The 17,713-nt window shown below is 40.4% G+C and overlaps 1 protein-coding gene across 1 annotated transcript; it reads right to left on the bottom strand.

The window, feature by feature from the left end:
* Positions 1-8,866: 8,866 nt before the first annotated feature.
* On the bottom strand, positions 8,867-11,564 carry LOC117546038 (tripartite motif-containing protein 16-like). The gene has a single exon (XM_034216120.1). It carries the CDS (start codon positions 10,093-10,095, stop codon positions 9,376-9,378), a length of 720 nt encoding a protein of 239 aa, XP_034072011.1. The 5' UTR covers positions 10,096-11,564; the 3' UTR covers positions 8,867-9,375.
* Between the last annotated feature and the right edge of the window lie 6,149 nt (positions 11,565-17,713).

Raw genomic sequence — 17,713 nt, forward strand, 5'->3', positions numbered from 1 at the left:
AACTGGCAGACCTTAAAGTTGTCCAATTGCGACGTGGATCAAGGAGTATGTTTGTGAAAATATCCCATGAGGAGGAATTCTTCACAGAACTGGATTTCCTGCAAAAGAAATGTCAGCTAAAGATACCCACCACCTTGAGGCCACAAGACAAGGGCATAGAAGAGGGATATCCTCAAGAAGCTTGGTCCCCTCATGCCACCCAACAGGAGGCTATTCTGGAGCTCCCTGCATGTGAGCAACACTGATGAAGAATAATGAGAGGAAGAACAAGAAGGATAACCATCACTAATATATGAATAAGATTAATTGTTACCAATAAGGCATTTGCATCACATTCGATTTAATCTAGTATCTAATTTATGGGAGAGAACTTTATGGAAAGAACATTAATTCTAATTTTGTATACCATCAGCATTTGCATTAAATACTATACATTTTACTTTCTATGCAAGTGAATTTATTTGTAGGATGTGACTTTTATACACTATTAGAAAACATACACACTACATCATCAACAAGTTGTATTCCCTCTACGTTTTATCCGAAAACGTTAACTGATATTTAACCTAGGGCATTGTTACCTATTATTGCCATCGCAAAATCAGATGTAACTTGCAATTTAAGGAATAAGAAGAGGAGTGTTAGTGTTGTTTCAATTCATTACAACAATGGGTTTATAAAATAGGTCATAATGATGTGAGTTGGTAATGCAACTTTCTCACCTTCAAATACATGTTGATTCTATCTCATTTGCATTATATTTTATTTAGGTTTATATTATATTGAGCCTAATTTACACCATGATCACTAGATTGTATGTAGATGTTATCATTAGTAACATAAACTGATTTTATATTGTGATCAGCAACCAAGTGAGCGATTAAATGGAAGTTAATGCCTTTTGCCTTGGTATTACCCCTTGTTATTTTGCAGACAATGCAAAGGCAGAGTACATTAGCTTCCGAAGAAAGGTCAAAGGTCAAGTTTGAGCTCACGATTTGTATGTAGATATTTAACTTCATTAAAAAAACAAAGAATTGCCACATTTTCAATATTCTGCCTACAATTCATTTGGCTGGACAACAAAACAACTTTAAAGTCATTTTTCTCAGTTCTACACTCTGGCGAGTTAAGGTCTTTTGCCTTTGTAGGGCGGCATAGTGCCCGTAATAGTGTTCACTGGAGTCCAGCACCTCAGCACCCCCACTCAAAATACCTTCCCGCGCCTCTGGTCTAAAGTGTTATTAATGTGACAACAAAGTGCTACTGAAGAGTGTAAAGTGTTAATTAAGGGTAAAGGGAACAGACCTGCTCTGTGTATCCGAAGCTGAGGCTGTAAAACAGCGTCCAGTAGTTTCTGGAGTCTCTTGTTCTCCTCTTTGGAAAGAGACAGCTCCTCCTCGAGCTCTGCTATCGTCTTTTCAAACAGAGCAAATATCTCTTCAGCAGCAGCAGTGAGTCGCTGCTTCTTCAACGACAGCAGCATTTGGACTTTACTCATGTTTCCTAGATCACCTTTTCCTGCAGACTCCGTTAAACACACAGTTTCTCTCTCCATCAAACTCTCAATCTGACTAGTGTTGCTAACGTGTTTCCAGCTAGCATGCGAAGCTAGCTCCTATAGTCCGAGGTAAACGCTCCAGAAAAAATAGCACACAGTGCATTCAGAGGTTTATCCAAACACACAGATGATGGATCAGTAGAGCTGGAGCTCACACACACTTTCTCAGGAACACAGAGAGAGAGAACCGTAGCGACGAGACGCGACATGGATCCAGCGTCTTCTTCTTCTTCTTCTTCTTCTTCTCTTGGTTTTAGGAGGATTGCAAACAGCTTTAAGGTGCATACCACCACCTACTGTACAAGAGTGTGTTTCACCATATCATCCTATCAGCACTTGTGGAATTATACCACTGTATTTACGTTGTTTTAAATTCTTCCAATCAATCCTGTTTCGCTCAAATACTTAAGAATGGCCTTCCTGGTATTTCTTACCCCCTCACCTTCTGTTCCCAGTGTCCCCATCTGGCTCCACTCCCTTCCTGCCTCTCTGACCCTGTCTCTTAGTGTTTCCCTCTCTGTTTTGTACATGTTGCAGTGTAATATGATGTGTTCCACATTTTCTTTCACTCCACACCCCCTGCATTCTTCAACTTCGCTTTTTCCTTTTAAAAACAATGTGCCGTTTAATCCTGTATGATCCAGTCTGAGTCTAGTGATTGTGATCTCCTCCCGTCTGTTTCTTTCTGTATAGACTTTATTATGACTGATTTGTGTAACTTGTGGTATCTCCTCTCATTCTGATATTCCTCCCACCTTTTCTGTCATATTTCCATACCCTTCTTCTTAATTATTGCTTTTCCGTCTCCTTTTCCAAGTGAAACTGGTATTTCTATTTCATTTTGTAACGCCTCTTTTGCTAACTTATCAGCATGCTCATTCCATTGAACCCCCTCATGTGCAGGCACCCAGCATAACTGCATATATATTCCCCTCCGCTGAAGTTTCAGTAAACAGTGGTTAACCCTCTGGAGTCTAAGGGTATTTTCTCGATTTTTAGATGTTTTCTTAAATCACCTTTTAAATGTATTTCTTCTAACATGGCACCCCAAGTGTTACATATCAACATTTTCAGGACAATCTTTGTTATTGCTATATATGCAAATTACTCACATTAGAGCACTGTTTGATGAGATAAGTAGCTCAAAAGCTTAACATTTTACATCCGATTTTTGGAAAATCTTCAAAACTCTTGTGAAAACACAAATTTACTCTTGTGATCGAATTGTTTTGGTGTTTTAGATTTGGTTACCAAAGACTTAGGATCACAAAAGCAGTGAAATATTTGAATTACACTGTATATAAATGTGTTATTCATGTCTAAAATGTTTTTAAATGTATTCGAATTTTGAGTAAAATAGGTGTTTATCACTCTACTTTCACCACAGCAGTGACTGAGATACATTAGGACTTAATAATGACTTCATATTACATACCAAGGTTCATGTGATGTGTACAAATACAAATTGAGCATTCAAACTTTTTTTTTTAAACCATAAATGTATTATAAATATGTTTTTTTCAACCAACTATTTATATAAATATAAGAAACTGGAAAATCTCACTATTTACAATATTGAACATCAGAACTTTCAAACAACTATTCATTATAAATGTCAAGACAGTGTCAAGGTCTTTGTCTGTCTTCCAAGACAGTGGGTCTGGCTGCTGTGAAGATGGGGGTGATGGTGCATGGGCTGCTGTGTAGGTGGGGGGTACAAGTGCTATACGAGACCTCCACGAGACCTCCTTGTTGGCTGGGTTGAAGGTGATGGCTGTGGTGGAGCCTTTGTGCTGAGGTGTATCTTGACCTGGTGGCAGCCGCAGATGGAGGTGGAGGCAGCTGTAGTGATGCTGGTCTGCTGGTCCTTGGTGGTGATGGCTCTGGTGAAGGCCCTTGAGCCACAGTAGATCTTGACCTGGGGGCAGGCACAGATGGATGTTCTGGCTGCTGGATAAACGCCGCCTGTGGGCCACGAGGCCCAGCTAGCTGAGAAACATCTCTGCAAAACAAATTAAAATGTAGGACAATAATTACAACTAATTTCATTGAAATAAAGTTCAAGTAAAATGTTGCTCAAGCACAAATAACAATGCAAACATAAAAAGAAAGTTTGGGAGGTTGGACAGGAGTCTCTCTCTCTCTCTCTCTCTCTCTCTCTCTCTCTCTCTCTCTCTCTCTCTCTCACACACACACACACACACACACACACACACACACACACACACACACACACACACACACACACACACACACACGCACACACACAGGTATTTCCAGTTACTTTACATTCAGTATAAAATCACAGACACACATATACATAGGCTACATCTGATTACAAAGTCTCATCTGTACAGTATGATAAAATAATCACAGGCACACATATAAATACATCTATGACAGCCTCATCTGTACAGAACAGTATGATAAAATAATCGATGGCAAAAACATGTCTATAGCCGCTGTAAATGTCTCCGTTGTGGGACGAATAAATTATTGATTTAATCATCTATGTAATCTCACTTTTACACACCAAAATAACGTTAACACAGAGTAAACGTTTGCTAATGGAGAGTCTATTTTGTCCCAAGAAAAAGTTCATGACTATCGATAAAAAATATATATCAATAAACCTATTGTTCATTTTCGCGGTATTCCCCACATTGCCAGTACTATGCGATTAGTTTTGTATCATAAAGATAAACACTTTCTCAGAATAAAGCAAAACTATGAGTGTAAAAGAAAAAAAACTGAGTCAAGCAAAATTAAATACATTTAAAAAATAAAACTATAAGTTGCAAACAAATCATTTGTGTAATCATGTAAACTATAAGTCTTTTTTCTTTGTTTTAACATAGGTTTTTGTTTGCAGTTCTTGTTTCTTCTTTCTCAATTATCAGACTTTTGCTCTCGCTGCAGCTCTCTCATTTGCGCTCCTTCACTTTTTAATGGAGATTCTGACCAAGCCCCCAGGAAGTGCGCCGGACTCTGATGAGAATATTCGTTGTGGCCAAACGGCGGTACTACACTTGCGTTTCATTTCATTTCATTTCAAACCTTTATTTATCCAGGTGTATCCCATTGAGATCCTTGATCTCTTTTTCAAGGGAGACCTGCTCAAGTAGGTTCCACATGAAACGTAAAAACATAAATAGAACAACAAAAAGGACATCATACAGCATCATTACAGGGTTTACAATTTACATAAATATCCACATGTGCAGGTACAGCTTCCGATTGAGTAGCATCCAACCGAGCTTTAGGTTGCTGGGCCCGGAAACACTTTTCCCATTGACTTACATGGGGAAAGAGTGGTCTGTAAATCGTTGGATAATTTTTTTTGACTAAATGAACCATAGCCCTTATTAAAAATTCATTCCTCAAGTTGTAAAATGTGCTAATAACGTTATTCTGAGAGTTATTTCCCTCTGCATTATGAACGCGCATCTAACCCACGGGTCCGCGCCGCCCGGCACGTTCATGGTACGTGTTCAGCACTACATGCGTTTATCTTTACCCATGGATGCACAATAAGAAAGGACCCATATCGCTTTACTGCCAGCCCACGGAGCTGTAATAATGGATATATTGCACATGTTTGCTGTAATTCATCATTTGTAAAATATTATACTACATGGGCTGTATGATTAAATCTTGTACCGTAAGTGTTGTATTAAGTAAAGTTAATATTACCGACGTAGATTAACGTCCCTGTAGCTTCTTATTGCACTAAGAAGCTTATTGCACTGTATCTATCTATATATCTATATATATATATATATATATATATATATATATATTTATATATATATTTATTTTCTGACAACTTTTTACTTCACTCAATATTTAATGGTATTGATTTTTTAAGAAGGCACACAAAGCAACAAACAAAAATGTTATTAAAACGAGACATTTAAAACTGCTAAATTGAACGAGGCAAAGGGCAGCGCGCCCACAACAAATCAAGACATGACATGTTACAATGACTGTATAATAATACATGGAGCAAAAATTATAATCTGTCAGTCTCAAATCCAGCATTCTTCCAAACACAATGTCCAGTGTTCATTTAGGTAACCCCAAACAGTATTTAACACAGAGAGATTCCAGGGGTTTACTCCACTTCTGTAGGGAAACATTAGACCTTCCATCCAGACAGAGCTTTATTCTTTCCAGACTCAATACCTCAGTGTCTTCCACATGGAGATAGGGGAGGGGGGGGGGGGGGGTGTCGTCCCCGACCCATTTCACCATGATGGCTTTCCTGGCCAGTATTAAGACTGAACAACATCCTCATGATGTTTTAGAGCAGTGGTTCCCAACCTGGGGGGGGCGCGGAAACACGAGCAATCTGTCCATCAGCTGGCCAAAAGGCATCATATTTATACGGAGAAATGCACCATTTTCAACTTCCGTGTAGAGTGGGAGAAGTGCTCAGATCAAGTACTTAAGTAAAAGTAGTATACTGCAGGGTAGCTTGTGAATTTACTCCAGGTGTAACTAAAGTCTGATTTAAGAGTTGATTATATTTCACATCATTCATCCAGATCTGTAAAGTAACTAAAGGTATGAAATATATGTAGAGGAGCAGAATTACAAAGAGGCAAAAGTGGAAATACTTAAGTACCTCAATATAAGTACAGTATTTGAGTAAATCTACTTAGTTACTACCAACACTGCAGGTATGTCATGTGTGCTAGCAGCCCATAATCCATACTATATATACAATAAATCAATGTGAATTCTGTTTCCAATTTGTTTAATTTTTCCCGTAAAAAAATTACAACAACAAAAATACTGTTAAAGAACCGGATCGATAAGCAGTATTTGTAAATGTTTCAATCAGGCCTCATTATTTCACAGTGGCACAGGATCATCTGCCAATACAAGCACTTCTGTTCATGTTCAATCCATAATAATATATAAAATAATATATATTTTTGTCTCGTTATTATTAGCAGAGAAAATGTAACGTTCGTACAATTAATACAATACAATTAATTCATTCTAACAATCTAAGTGGGAACCGGGTTAGGGAGGGCTCGCAAATATTTCCAATCACCCAAGGGGGGCCTGACTGAAAAAGGTTGGGAACCACTATTTTAGAGGACTAGGGCCATATCCAAGCAGACACAATAGAGGTTCTACTGACACCTGTTGACCGATTGCTGTAGTGATGTTTGCACATGTTGCCCTCCAAAATACTTGAGTTTTGCTGCATTCCTTCATTGCAATGCAGCCTAGTCCCTACATGAGTCTCACATGTTGGACAATTCTGTGAGGTCCCCGTCTCATACTTACGATAGATATAAGGAGAATATTATAACTCTTTTTATCTGTTCCAAATTGAAATGTTGGAAGGTAGCTTCAAGATATGAACCCAGATACCATCATGCATCACACAGTTAAGCAGAGTACACCAAGATGTTCTCAACCCTCCAAGTTGGTCTGCTTTTAGATTTAACATTTCCGAGTTGAATTTGGATATAAAGTGTTTTAGTTCTTTGTGATCCGGGAAAACTATCTTTAGTAGGTGAGAGTCTCTTGAGATTTCCAATGAATTGGATTTTTATACATATAATGTCTGACCTGTAAATATTTTTAGAAGTCTGTATTTTGTAAATGGTAATTCAAATGTTGTAAGTCTTTCACTGTCAAATATCATTCTGATAATACCTGCTCTTTGTAACCTCTCCCTCAGCACTAACACATTTCCAAAATTGTGGAAGTCAGCGTATGTCCTGCCTTTGCTAAAAGGAGGGGAGGCCACCTTATTAAATAACTATAGGCCAATCTCTAAGTTGTCAGCTCTGGCTAAGGTTCTTGAACGCTTAGTGAGTGAACAGGTAAAGGTGTTTTTATGTACAAATGACATCCTGTCTAAACATCAGTCAGGCTTCAGAAAGCAACACAGCACCATCACTGCCACAATGAAAGTGGTGAATGATGTGGCGAGTATTTTAGATAATAAGCAGAGTTGTGCAGCTCTATTTATTGACCTTTCAAAAGCGTTTGACACCGTCGATCATCACATTTTAAAGCAGAGGCTAGCCAGTATAGGCATATCCAGCCATGCAGGGTGGTTTGTAAACTACCTCTCTGAAAGGTCCCAATGTGTTCATTTTGATGGGCTGTCTTCTGAGTGGTTGAACATTGCAAATGGTGTTCCCCAAGGCTCTGTTTTAGGTCCACTTTTATTCTCCATCTCCATCAACAGTTTAGGTGAAAATGTGGATGAAGCTACTTTACATTTTTATGCGGATGATACCGTTATGTACTGTGCAGGTCCCTCCATTAAGGAGGCTGGTGTTAAATTACAGGCTGTTTTTAACATTATTCAGACTCAGCTCTCTGAACTAAAGCTTCTTTTAAATGTTGAGAAAACCAAGGTAATGCTCTTTTCTAAAGCTAAAAAGACACCAGAGCCTGTTTTAGATATTGTAACTACGCAAGGAATACAACTTGAAGTGGTTACCTGTTACAAATACCTTGGTATCTCGCTTGATGATTGTCTCACTTTTAAACTTCATGTCAATAACCTGCTTAAAAAGCTGAGGGTTAGGCTATGTTTCTTCTACAGGAACAAGTCCCGTTTCTCGCTTGAGGCCAGGAAAAGGCTAGTCACTGTGACCTTTTTACCTGTGCTGGACTATGGTGATTTGATCTATATGAATGCACCTGCCAATTGCCTGGTCAAGTTAGATGCTGCGTATCACAGTGCACTGAGATTTGTGACAAACTGTAAAGCATTAACCCATCACTGTACCCTGTATGCTAGGGCTGGTTTGCTTTCACTAACTGTATGGAGGCTCAGTCACTGGTACATTTTTATATACAAAGCCATGTTAGGGAAACTTCCATCTTATATCTGCTCCCTGATCTCACGGAAAATTGTAAGTGGCTACTGCCTGAGATCGCATGCTGTGTTTTTATTGAATGTGCCAACTGCTAGGACTGTCTTAGGGAAGACAGCTTTTAGATGCGCAGCTCCTCTGTCTTGGAATAGTCTGCAAATTAAATGGAAATTGAACAATCTGGTGCCACTAAATGTTTTTAAAGCTCGGTTGGATGCTAGTCAATCGGAAGCTATAGGTACCTGTTTATGTGGATAATTATGTAAATGATGCTGTATGATGTGCTTTTGTTGTTCTATTTATGTTGTATGTTTCATGTGGAACTACTTGAGCAGGTCTCCCTTGAAAAAGAGATCAATGATCTCAATGGGATTTATCTATATAAATAAAGGTTTGAAATGAAATGAAAATTATTCATTTTAAGATTACAAACAAAGAATGAGATTATCACTTGTGTTCTCTTAGCTCTTTTATTAACAAGAAAAATCCCAACATTTTATTTTTTACTGTAAATGTGGCACTCATCTCACATCTTGAAAATAGAAACACAATGTATAACAAACTCAACCTATTAGCTTTTCTTTTAATGTGTTTTCTTTCCTTTTTCAAACTTTCATTAATGCATTCAACACATTGAGACTTAGTCAAAACTAAAAGACCTATTCAACGAATATTTAGAGCAAAGTTTACATTTTCATGCAGAGAAATATCAGTTGAGGTTGACAGAAATCCTCCTGAGCAGTGACAGCCTCCATGGCTAAACAGACACAGGAAGGAGCGTTGCCTAAAGAAACTCCAACATCTACAGAACAACTCATGAGAAGATGTTAAAGCACATCCCATAATGTTAGATTGACAGCTGATCTCTGTGCAGTGAAGACATGAACAACCAGCTCTCAGCCACAATGATGAACATGCAATGAGTTTAAGAAGTAGAAGAGATCCTCAAATGACATCAGGCTATTTCAGTTTACACAACTCAGCTGTGGTTCCATTAGGATAATAAAGCCCAACTCTAGCATGTAGCGGCTGAGTGAATGTGGTCTGGACTCTGTGGAGGAGAGTCATGGTTTCAGAGATGCTGTAGAAGGACAGAATACCTGCTCTGTGATCCAGGTACACTCCTACTCTGGAGGACAGAGGACCTGAGACGGGAGTTTTGATACTGTTGTAAAGAAATGAATAACTGTTTTTGTCACAATATAACGCCCAAGATTTGTCATTGTTTCCAAATCCACATTCATTCCCACCCCCTACTCTGCTGATATTCTTGTATGCGACTGCTACTTCAACCTCTGCCCCTCTCATGTATGTTGCTATTCTGCTCCCCTCAGATAATACCAGCCGTGTGTTTGCTGTGTTTGGATCCAGAGTGATCTCCTGTGAATATTTGAAGAACCCAGCTCTGGTGGTGGGCTCTGCTGCTGACAGTAAAATATCCACTTCAGTCGGTGAGACGTTTGTCCATTCCTCTCTCAGGACGTCCTGTAGTTTGTCTCTGACTGCTGACAGGGCCGCCGTCATGTCCTCAAAGTAGCTCAGAGGTCGGATGTTGATGCTGGAGGAGTGTGTAGGTTCACTGAGGGCTGACAGTGAGGGGTAGCTGTGCAGAAACTGGTTGTGATCCTCTGTGTGAGACAGCAGCTTCAGCTCAGCGTCTCTCCTCTTCAGCTCCAGCATAGCAGTGATCAGCAGGAGCAACTTGGAGTCCAGTCTTCTTCAGCTCCTCCACTAAAGCTGCTAGCATGGTGTTTTCCAGCGGGACAGGCCTCGGTGTGAAGCTCTGCCTACACTGAGTCAGCTGTGGATCTTCTTCTCATCCTCTCTGTCCCAGAAGCCTTTAATACACTTCATGCAGTAGCTGTGTCAACAGGGAGTCGTCACCGGATCCTTCAGTAGATCCAGACAGATGGAACAAGAGAAGGTTTCCCGCTCCAGCTGAACTCCTTACTGCGCCATTTCACCTCTCAGTGGCAGCGAGTGTCTGAGTTTCACTTCCTGAGAGCTGAAACTATGTGAGCTGTGATCTGAACAGCATGTGTGTGTGAGCAGTGAATGTGGCCTATCAGCTCTTGTACTTTACCCACATGTTGGTTACACTCATCCTCCTCAGCGTGGATCTGAAGGGGAGGAATTTACAAACGGAGCCTCGCTTACAACCTGCTCTACATTTGAAAACAGTCTTCAGCTGTAAAGTATTTGTTTTAAATTCAGGCTTTTGTAGCACATGGCTCCACACTTATGGTAGCAGTGGTGTAAGAAGTATTCAGATATTCTACTAAATCAAAAGTACAAATACTACAGGGTAAAAATACTGTGTTACAAGTAAAAGTACAAAAGCATTGGTATCAAAATATACTTAAAGTACCAAAAGTATGTGTGTGTTATCACAGTTAGTAAATGTAGAGCTACTTTGAATAACCTTATGTCCTGCTGCTGGATATCTTATCCTATAAATAACTGTCAAGGTGTATTTAATAATTGATTTATATTTTTGAATGATCTAATAATCTATATCTACCTAGTAACTAAAAGCTGTGAATTTAATGCAGTGGATTAAAAAGTACAATACTGTCTTCTGAAATGTAGTAAAGTAGAAGTATAAAGCAGCATAAACAGAGACATATTGGCATCAACTACTACTTACTACTTACTGTGCGTAATGTGAGAAAAAGAGGGAGAAGAGAAAAGAGCAGGAGGAGGGAAGGTGAGTCCACCTTAAATGAGCAGTGGGTGATCAGCAGGTGAAAGGCAGGACACGGGAACTTGGTCCCGAGGAGATGTAACGATTATTAAACAAGAAATAGTCGAGTCAAGGGGTCAAAGAAATGAACATTTCTGATTATTAGTGAATCGGTTGCAGGCGGGTGAAATCAGGCTTAGGGAGTCACGTATTACATGTAACGGCATTAGGTCATCAGGATACAAAATAGACAAATGTATTCCCTTACAGTTACAGAAGCAGCTGACGACCAACACACTTGTGTCTTTTGAAACGATTAAACCATTTAAATATTTTGTTACAAACTGTGCAGCTCTATTTTTCCTCTCCTGTGTGGACTCTCATGTGTCTCTTTAAATGTCCACTATGTGAAAAAGCTTTCTTACAGACTGAGCAGCTGTGTGCTTTCTCTCCTGTGTGGACTCTCATGTGTGACTTTAAATTATCACTCCGTGAAAAAGCTTTCTTACAGTCTGAGCAGCTGAATGATTCCTCTCCTGTGTGGACTCTCATGTGTCTCTTTAAATGTCCGCTCCGTGAAAAAGCTTTCTTACAGACTAAGCAGCTGAATGGTTTCTCTCCTGTGTGGACTCTCATGTGGTCTTTTAAATCTATACTGTGTGAAAAAGCTTTCTTACAGACTGAGCAGCTGTGTGCTTTCTCTCCTGTGTGGACTCTCATGTGTGTCTTTAAACTTCCACTATGTGAATAAGCTTTCTTACAGACTGAGCAGCTGAATGGTTTCTCTCCTGTGTGGACTCTCATGTGGTCCTTTAAACTTCCACTCCGTGAAAAAGCATTCTTACAAACTGAGCAGCTGAAGGGTTTCTCTCCTGTGTGGACTCTCATGTGGTCCTTTAAACTTCCATTCTGTGAAAAAGCTTTTTTACAGACTGAGCAGCTGAATGGTTTATGTTCAGCACTACGTCGTGGATCACTGACAGATTCATGTCTATTTTTCAGTGAGTTTGAACCTGATGCTGGTTCTCTGGTCTCTTTCCAATCAGCACTGTATTCAGTGTCAGGTTCAGAAGAGTCTCCAGTGTCAGGTTCAGAAGAGTCTCCAGTGTCAGGTTCAGAAGAGTCTTCAGTGTCAGGTTCAGAAGAGTCTCCAGTGTCAGGTTCAGAAGAGTCTCCAGTGTCAGGTTCAGAAGAGTCTCCAGTGTCAGGTTCAGAAGAGTCTCCAGTGTCAGGTTCAGAAGAGTCTCCAGTGTCCGGTTCAGAAGAGTCTCCAGTGTCCTCCATAGTCTTTGGTTGTAAACTGCTCTCTGGATCTGAGTTCCTGGCTGGTTCTGGTCCTCGACAGTCATCTCCATCAGCTTCTGTTTCCATGTGTTCAGTTTGTCTTTGATGAGGCTGTGAGGACTGAGGTTTCTCTTTATCATCTTCACTCTTCACAGGGTCAGGAGTGAAAGTGGAATTAGTGATATCAGCCTCCTCCAGCTCCTGAAGCTGCTCTCCCTCCTGTTCCTGCTTAATGTGTTGGGGGGGCTCTGGGTCCTCCTGGTCCAGACTGGTGCTCCATTCCTGCTGGTCAGGGAGAAGCTCTTCTTTAACCACCACCAGCTGCTGGACGTCTGCAGGAAACAGGAAACACACAGTCAGAACAAACTGTTAAAAATCTAATCACCATTACAATTGGAGACATTTTGCAGCCCTAATTAATGCCTTTGTTTTTATATTTTCACATTATCTTTCTTAGTCCCACCTATTGTGTATTTGTGTTGGCTCAATTCACCTCATGTAGCCCAGCCCCTTTGAAAATGAAAAAGGTTTTTTTCTTCTGGCGTAGCACTAGCCGCAATGTAAACAATGAATTGTATTTGGGATCGTTCACAGACACACTACGCCTACAGTATAGAATTAAAATACTCTGTTACAAATTAAATCCTGCATTCAAACCTTATTTAAGTAAAAGTATGCAAGTATTAACAGAACATTTTACGGCAGGTTCTTATGTAAAAGTAATGATGGTGCAGTAAAATGTTCCCTGTCAGTGTTTAATTTATGTTGTTTCTTGATTATTTTGTATGTTGCATTTTACTGCTGTACATGTTCAAAGTTGCGCTTGCATAAATGATTATAGATGAGGGAACCTGCTAAATATTAAAATGTGTGTGTTTTCTATATACAGTACAGTACCAGTCAAACGTTTGGACACCTTCTCATTCAATGTTTTTTGTTTATTTTAATTGGTTTTTGTGTTTACCCTATATACATATTGTAAGGGAAACTTCTGTGTAGCAATGCAGTGGGAGTCACCGACTCAGGAAGGAGACACGGTAGAGCAGGAGCTTCGATGTCAAACGCTGATGATTTATTTGGAGTTACGGCCGGAGAATTCACATCACAAGTCACAGCAGCCATGATCTGACTGCACGGGTGGGTTGCCACGTCAATTCTAAAGAACTCTACCTCAGACCCATGTATTTAGCTAGTTCTGAGAGCATCATCAACATGCTGCATAACAAGATAAAATCATAACACCTCTATCAGCTGATGCCAACAGGCAGGAACAGGGAGACAGAACACTGAGAGCACAGCAGCCAAGGTTACGAGGTGCGTGTGCTCAGTCAGGACAGTTTGAACTGATAAACTGGGTCAAAGTTATGGGCCTTGGAAAATATTCCACAACACAAATAGTGGCGGCACAGCTATATAATACAATGTACCACCAGAGGAAAGAATACACTGGACCGGGTGTATTCTAACCTGAAGCATGCCTACAGAGAGGCACCACTCCCCCATTTAGGTCTATCTGACCACCTCTCACTGCTTCTCATCCCAGCTTACACCCCCCTCAGAAGTGACACCAAGCCGGTGGTAAAATATATCAGAACCTGCCCGAGGGGGCACTCTCACAACTGCAAGACTGCTTCGAACACACAGCATGGGACACATTTGAACAGACAGACTTGGAGGAACACACAGAGCCCGTCTTATCCTACATCAAGTTCTGCACAGACACTGTAACTGTGGAAAAATGCTTACGGGTCTACCCAAACCAAAAACCATGGATGACAAGAACGGTGCGGTCTCTCATGAGTTTCCGTGACACAGCCTTCAGGACGGGGGACGCAGCCCAGTACAGCTTGGCAAGGGTGAATCTGAGTAGAAGCATCAAGGCTGCAAAGGAGGACTACAAGGAAAAAGTGGAGGAGAATCTCACTCATAAAAACACACGGTGCGTTTGGCAGGGCCTTCAACAGCTAACCAACTATAAGGGCAAAACATCTGGCACTACTAGAGCTGACGCCGTCGCCCACCTTGCAGAGGAACTAAACCACTTCTTTGCTCGCTTTGAGTCTAGCAGACCCCCCCACTTTTCTACTCTGCCCCTGTCCCTGCAAACTACCAGCTCCATACCACCTCCCACTCTCAAAGAACATCAGGTGACGCTGAGGTCTGTGAATCCTGGAAAAGCCGCAGGACCCAATGGAGTACTCGGCAAAGTACTCAAAGCTTGTGCTGACCAGCTTTCAGGGGTCCTGACCAGGATATTCAACCTGTCCCTGTCACAAGCTTGCATTCCATCCTGTCTAAAAACGGCTACCATCATTCCTGTCCCCAAAAAGACACCAGTCAGAGAGCTCAACGACAACAGGCCCATAGCCCTAACATCGGCGGTGATGAAATGTTTCGAAAGACTAATAGCCGACTACATCAAAGCCAACCTCCCACCCTCCCTTGACCCTCATCAGTTTGCCTATAGAGCCAACAGATCCACAGATGATGCCATCGCCATGGTCCTTCACACAGCTGTGAGCCACCTAGAAGGCCCAGGCAACTATATAAGGATGCTGTTTGTCGATTTTAGCTCAGCTTTTAACACCATCATACCTGACATACTAGTGGAAAAACTGTCAAGCGGGTAATAACCGGAAAAGCATGACATGGGACCTTTAAGTTCCTGGGGGTTCACATTTCGGAGAGCCTCAGCTGGACAGCACACACCACTGCAGCAGTTAAGAAGGCCCAGCAGCGACTACACTTCCTGAGGGTGCTTCAGAGAAACCGACTGAACAAGAAGCTGCTGATGTCCTTCTACCGGGCGACCATCGAGAGCGTGCTGTCATACTCCATCTCGGGGTGGTATGCAGGATGCTCAGCTGCAGACAAGAAAGCCCTGCAGAGAGTGATCAGGATGGCAGAGAAAACCATCGGCTGCCCCCTGCCTTCTCTGGAACACATCTCCACCTCCCGCTGCCCCAACAGAGCTAACAAAATAATAAAGGACAGCTCTCACCCAGGTCACAGACTGTTCTCTCTCCTGCCTTCTGGGAGAAGATACAGGAGCTTCAAGTCACGGACAAACAGTTTCGACCCCTGGGCTGTCAGGCTGCTTAACCACCACACATAATGCAATAACCATAACCATTCTCACACATACTTTTAATGCACTTTATATACTATTTTTATATCAATATTTTTAACTATTAATTCCCTCGTATGATTGTTTATGTTGTCTGTCCTATTGCCGTGTTTTTTAGTGTTATGTATGTGTTTGTATTTTTTGCACACCGGGACAGAGTGGCACTCTGAATCTCGTTATACTCTGTGTATAATGACAATACATATATATACAGAATATATTATAAATACATGTTGGCAATAATTGATTGATGAGATTTTACATTAATTTGTATTAATGTTTTAATTACTTAATGACCTTTGTACTAGTTCAAGTAACATTTTAGATGTGTTTAACTTATTATTGAACATATTTTGTTGGAGCTATATATCTCTTTATATTATTTAATAGTTTAACATTTATGTTCTTGCTATTTTATAGTGTTTATTGTAAATGTATTCTTAGTTAGTCTCATAAGTAGTTTCTATGCTTTTATTTTGAAGGCATGTTTTGGGCACTGGTGATTAGAGCACCTGGTGTAATTGTATATATTTGAGACAGGTGGGAGCCAGAGCACTAGTAGGCAAACGGTTTTTTGTGTGTAAACGGTGTTTCAAGCCAGCAAAAATGAAGCCATAGGAAAGGCTTAAGGAAAAGGGATATAGGAAACCTGTTCGTTGTACTTTGTTATCGGAATAAACTGCACAAATGGAGAATCTTGTCTGGACCGGGATCATTGCCCTGGTAAGATCTGCTAACTAGTGCCTCAGCGGCTGTATTATTTTAAGTTAATTATCTGTTTTATTTCTATATGATTTTGGCTGCTACATATTTATTCATTGATTTCTACATCAATTATTCTCGCGCAATTTGAATTAATCCAAAGTATTTGTTTTTATTTGCTTTTACACATTTAAAAAGAAAAGGTGAATAAAGAAGCACATTAAAACTAAAGAATCAATGTATGTCACATTTAACCAACTAGTGCCTACATGTATGGGTAATATTTAAATCAGTACATTAAATGGCATATTATTCAATGTAGGCCTATGTATTTTTATAAATATATTTATTTTGGTAGGTTTGCTCTTCCGCAATACATTTGAATTATTATAATAAAGTACATGTGTCTAATAATACTTACGTACTTTTACTTAAAGGGGACCTATCATGCAAAATGCACCTTTGGACGTCTTTTATACATGAATATGTGTCCCCGGTGTTCCAGGGAACTCACCAAGTGTCAGAAAACACAACCCTCTCTATTTTCCTCCTTCGCCAAATCTCTAAAAAAGGGGCTGAAACGGATCTGAAAAATTTCAACACTTTCCTACGTCACAAAGAGACGTGCTCCGCTTATTGGTCAACTCTCCACCTATCAGGGGAATGAGCCACGGCCACGTGCATTGCCAAACCTCTCATTCGCATATAGGCTATCGGCAGGCTAAATCAACTCCAGTCACATCTGTGTTTTTGCCTGCTCTTGCCAGGATGTCTAAGCGAGTTAAACTTTGTGCTGTTGTTGGCTGCAAGACTCGAGAAGGGGGACTGCATGCAATACCATCAGTGGAAAAAGAAAAGAATCTGTGGCTAGACTTCATTTTCAAGGGACATGTGCCAGAAGACCACGGCAGATTTCTGTTTGTGTGTTCCAAACATTTTACCACGGACATGTTTATGAACTTCTCTCAAGTCCAACACGGATATGCCTCCAAGCTAATGCTAAACCCGGGATCAATACCAACCATCCGGGAGCAGGCCAGTGAGGACACATCCAATTTTGAAGCTGTAAGTTTTTATTTAGCGGTGTTTTTCCTGATAAAGCTATCTCTAGCTTGTAGTATGTAGCATGTAGCTTCGCCGTATCAATGTCGCCTCAAACCCAAATAGTAATCGGTTAGTTTTTATAACATTTTATATTGTACGCTCCGCAGTCTTTGCTTTGTCTTTTATTTTAATTATCAGGCATTTGCTAACATGTTCAGACATACTGCCGTAATGGCGATCTGTGTGAAGGCTGTAAAGCCACGCCCTAGCCGATAACACAAGTATTTATTCTCCTATTTATTAGTATTTTGTATCCTCTAAAATCATATTGAGTAAGTTATAATAACAAACGTAATCTTCTGTAGGTAAGTGCCGTTTTTTCCAGCGTTATATGTAAAAGCTTTTGTGATTGTAGTCTCTAAGAACGATCAGATCTGTAAGCTACGCTACGCTAATGA

Source organism: Gymnodraco acuticeps, unplaced genomic scaffold, assembly GCF_902827175.1.
Source record: "Gymnodraco acuticeps unplaced genomic scaffold, fGymAcu1.1, whole genome shotgun sequence".
Lineage (NCBI taxonomy): Eukaryota > Metazoa > Chordata > Actinopteri > Perciformes > Bathydraconidae > Gymnodraco > Gymnodraco acuticeps.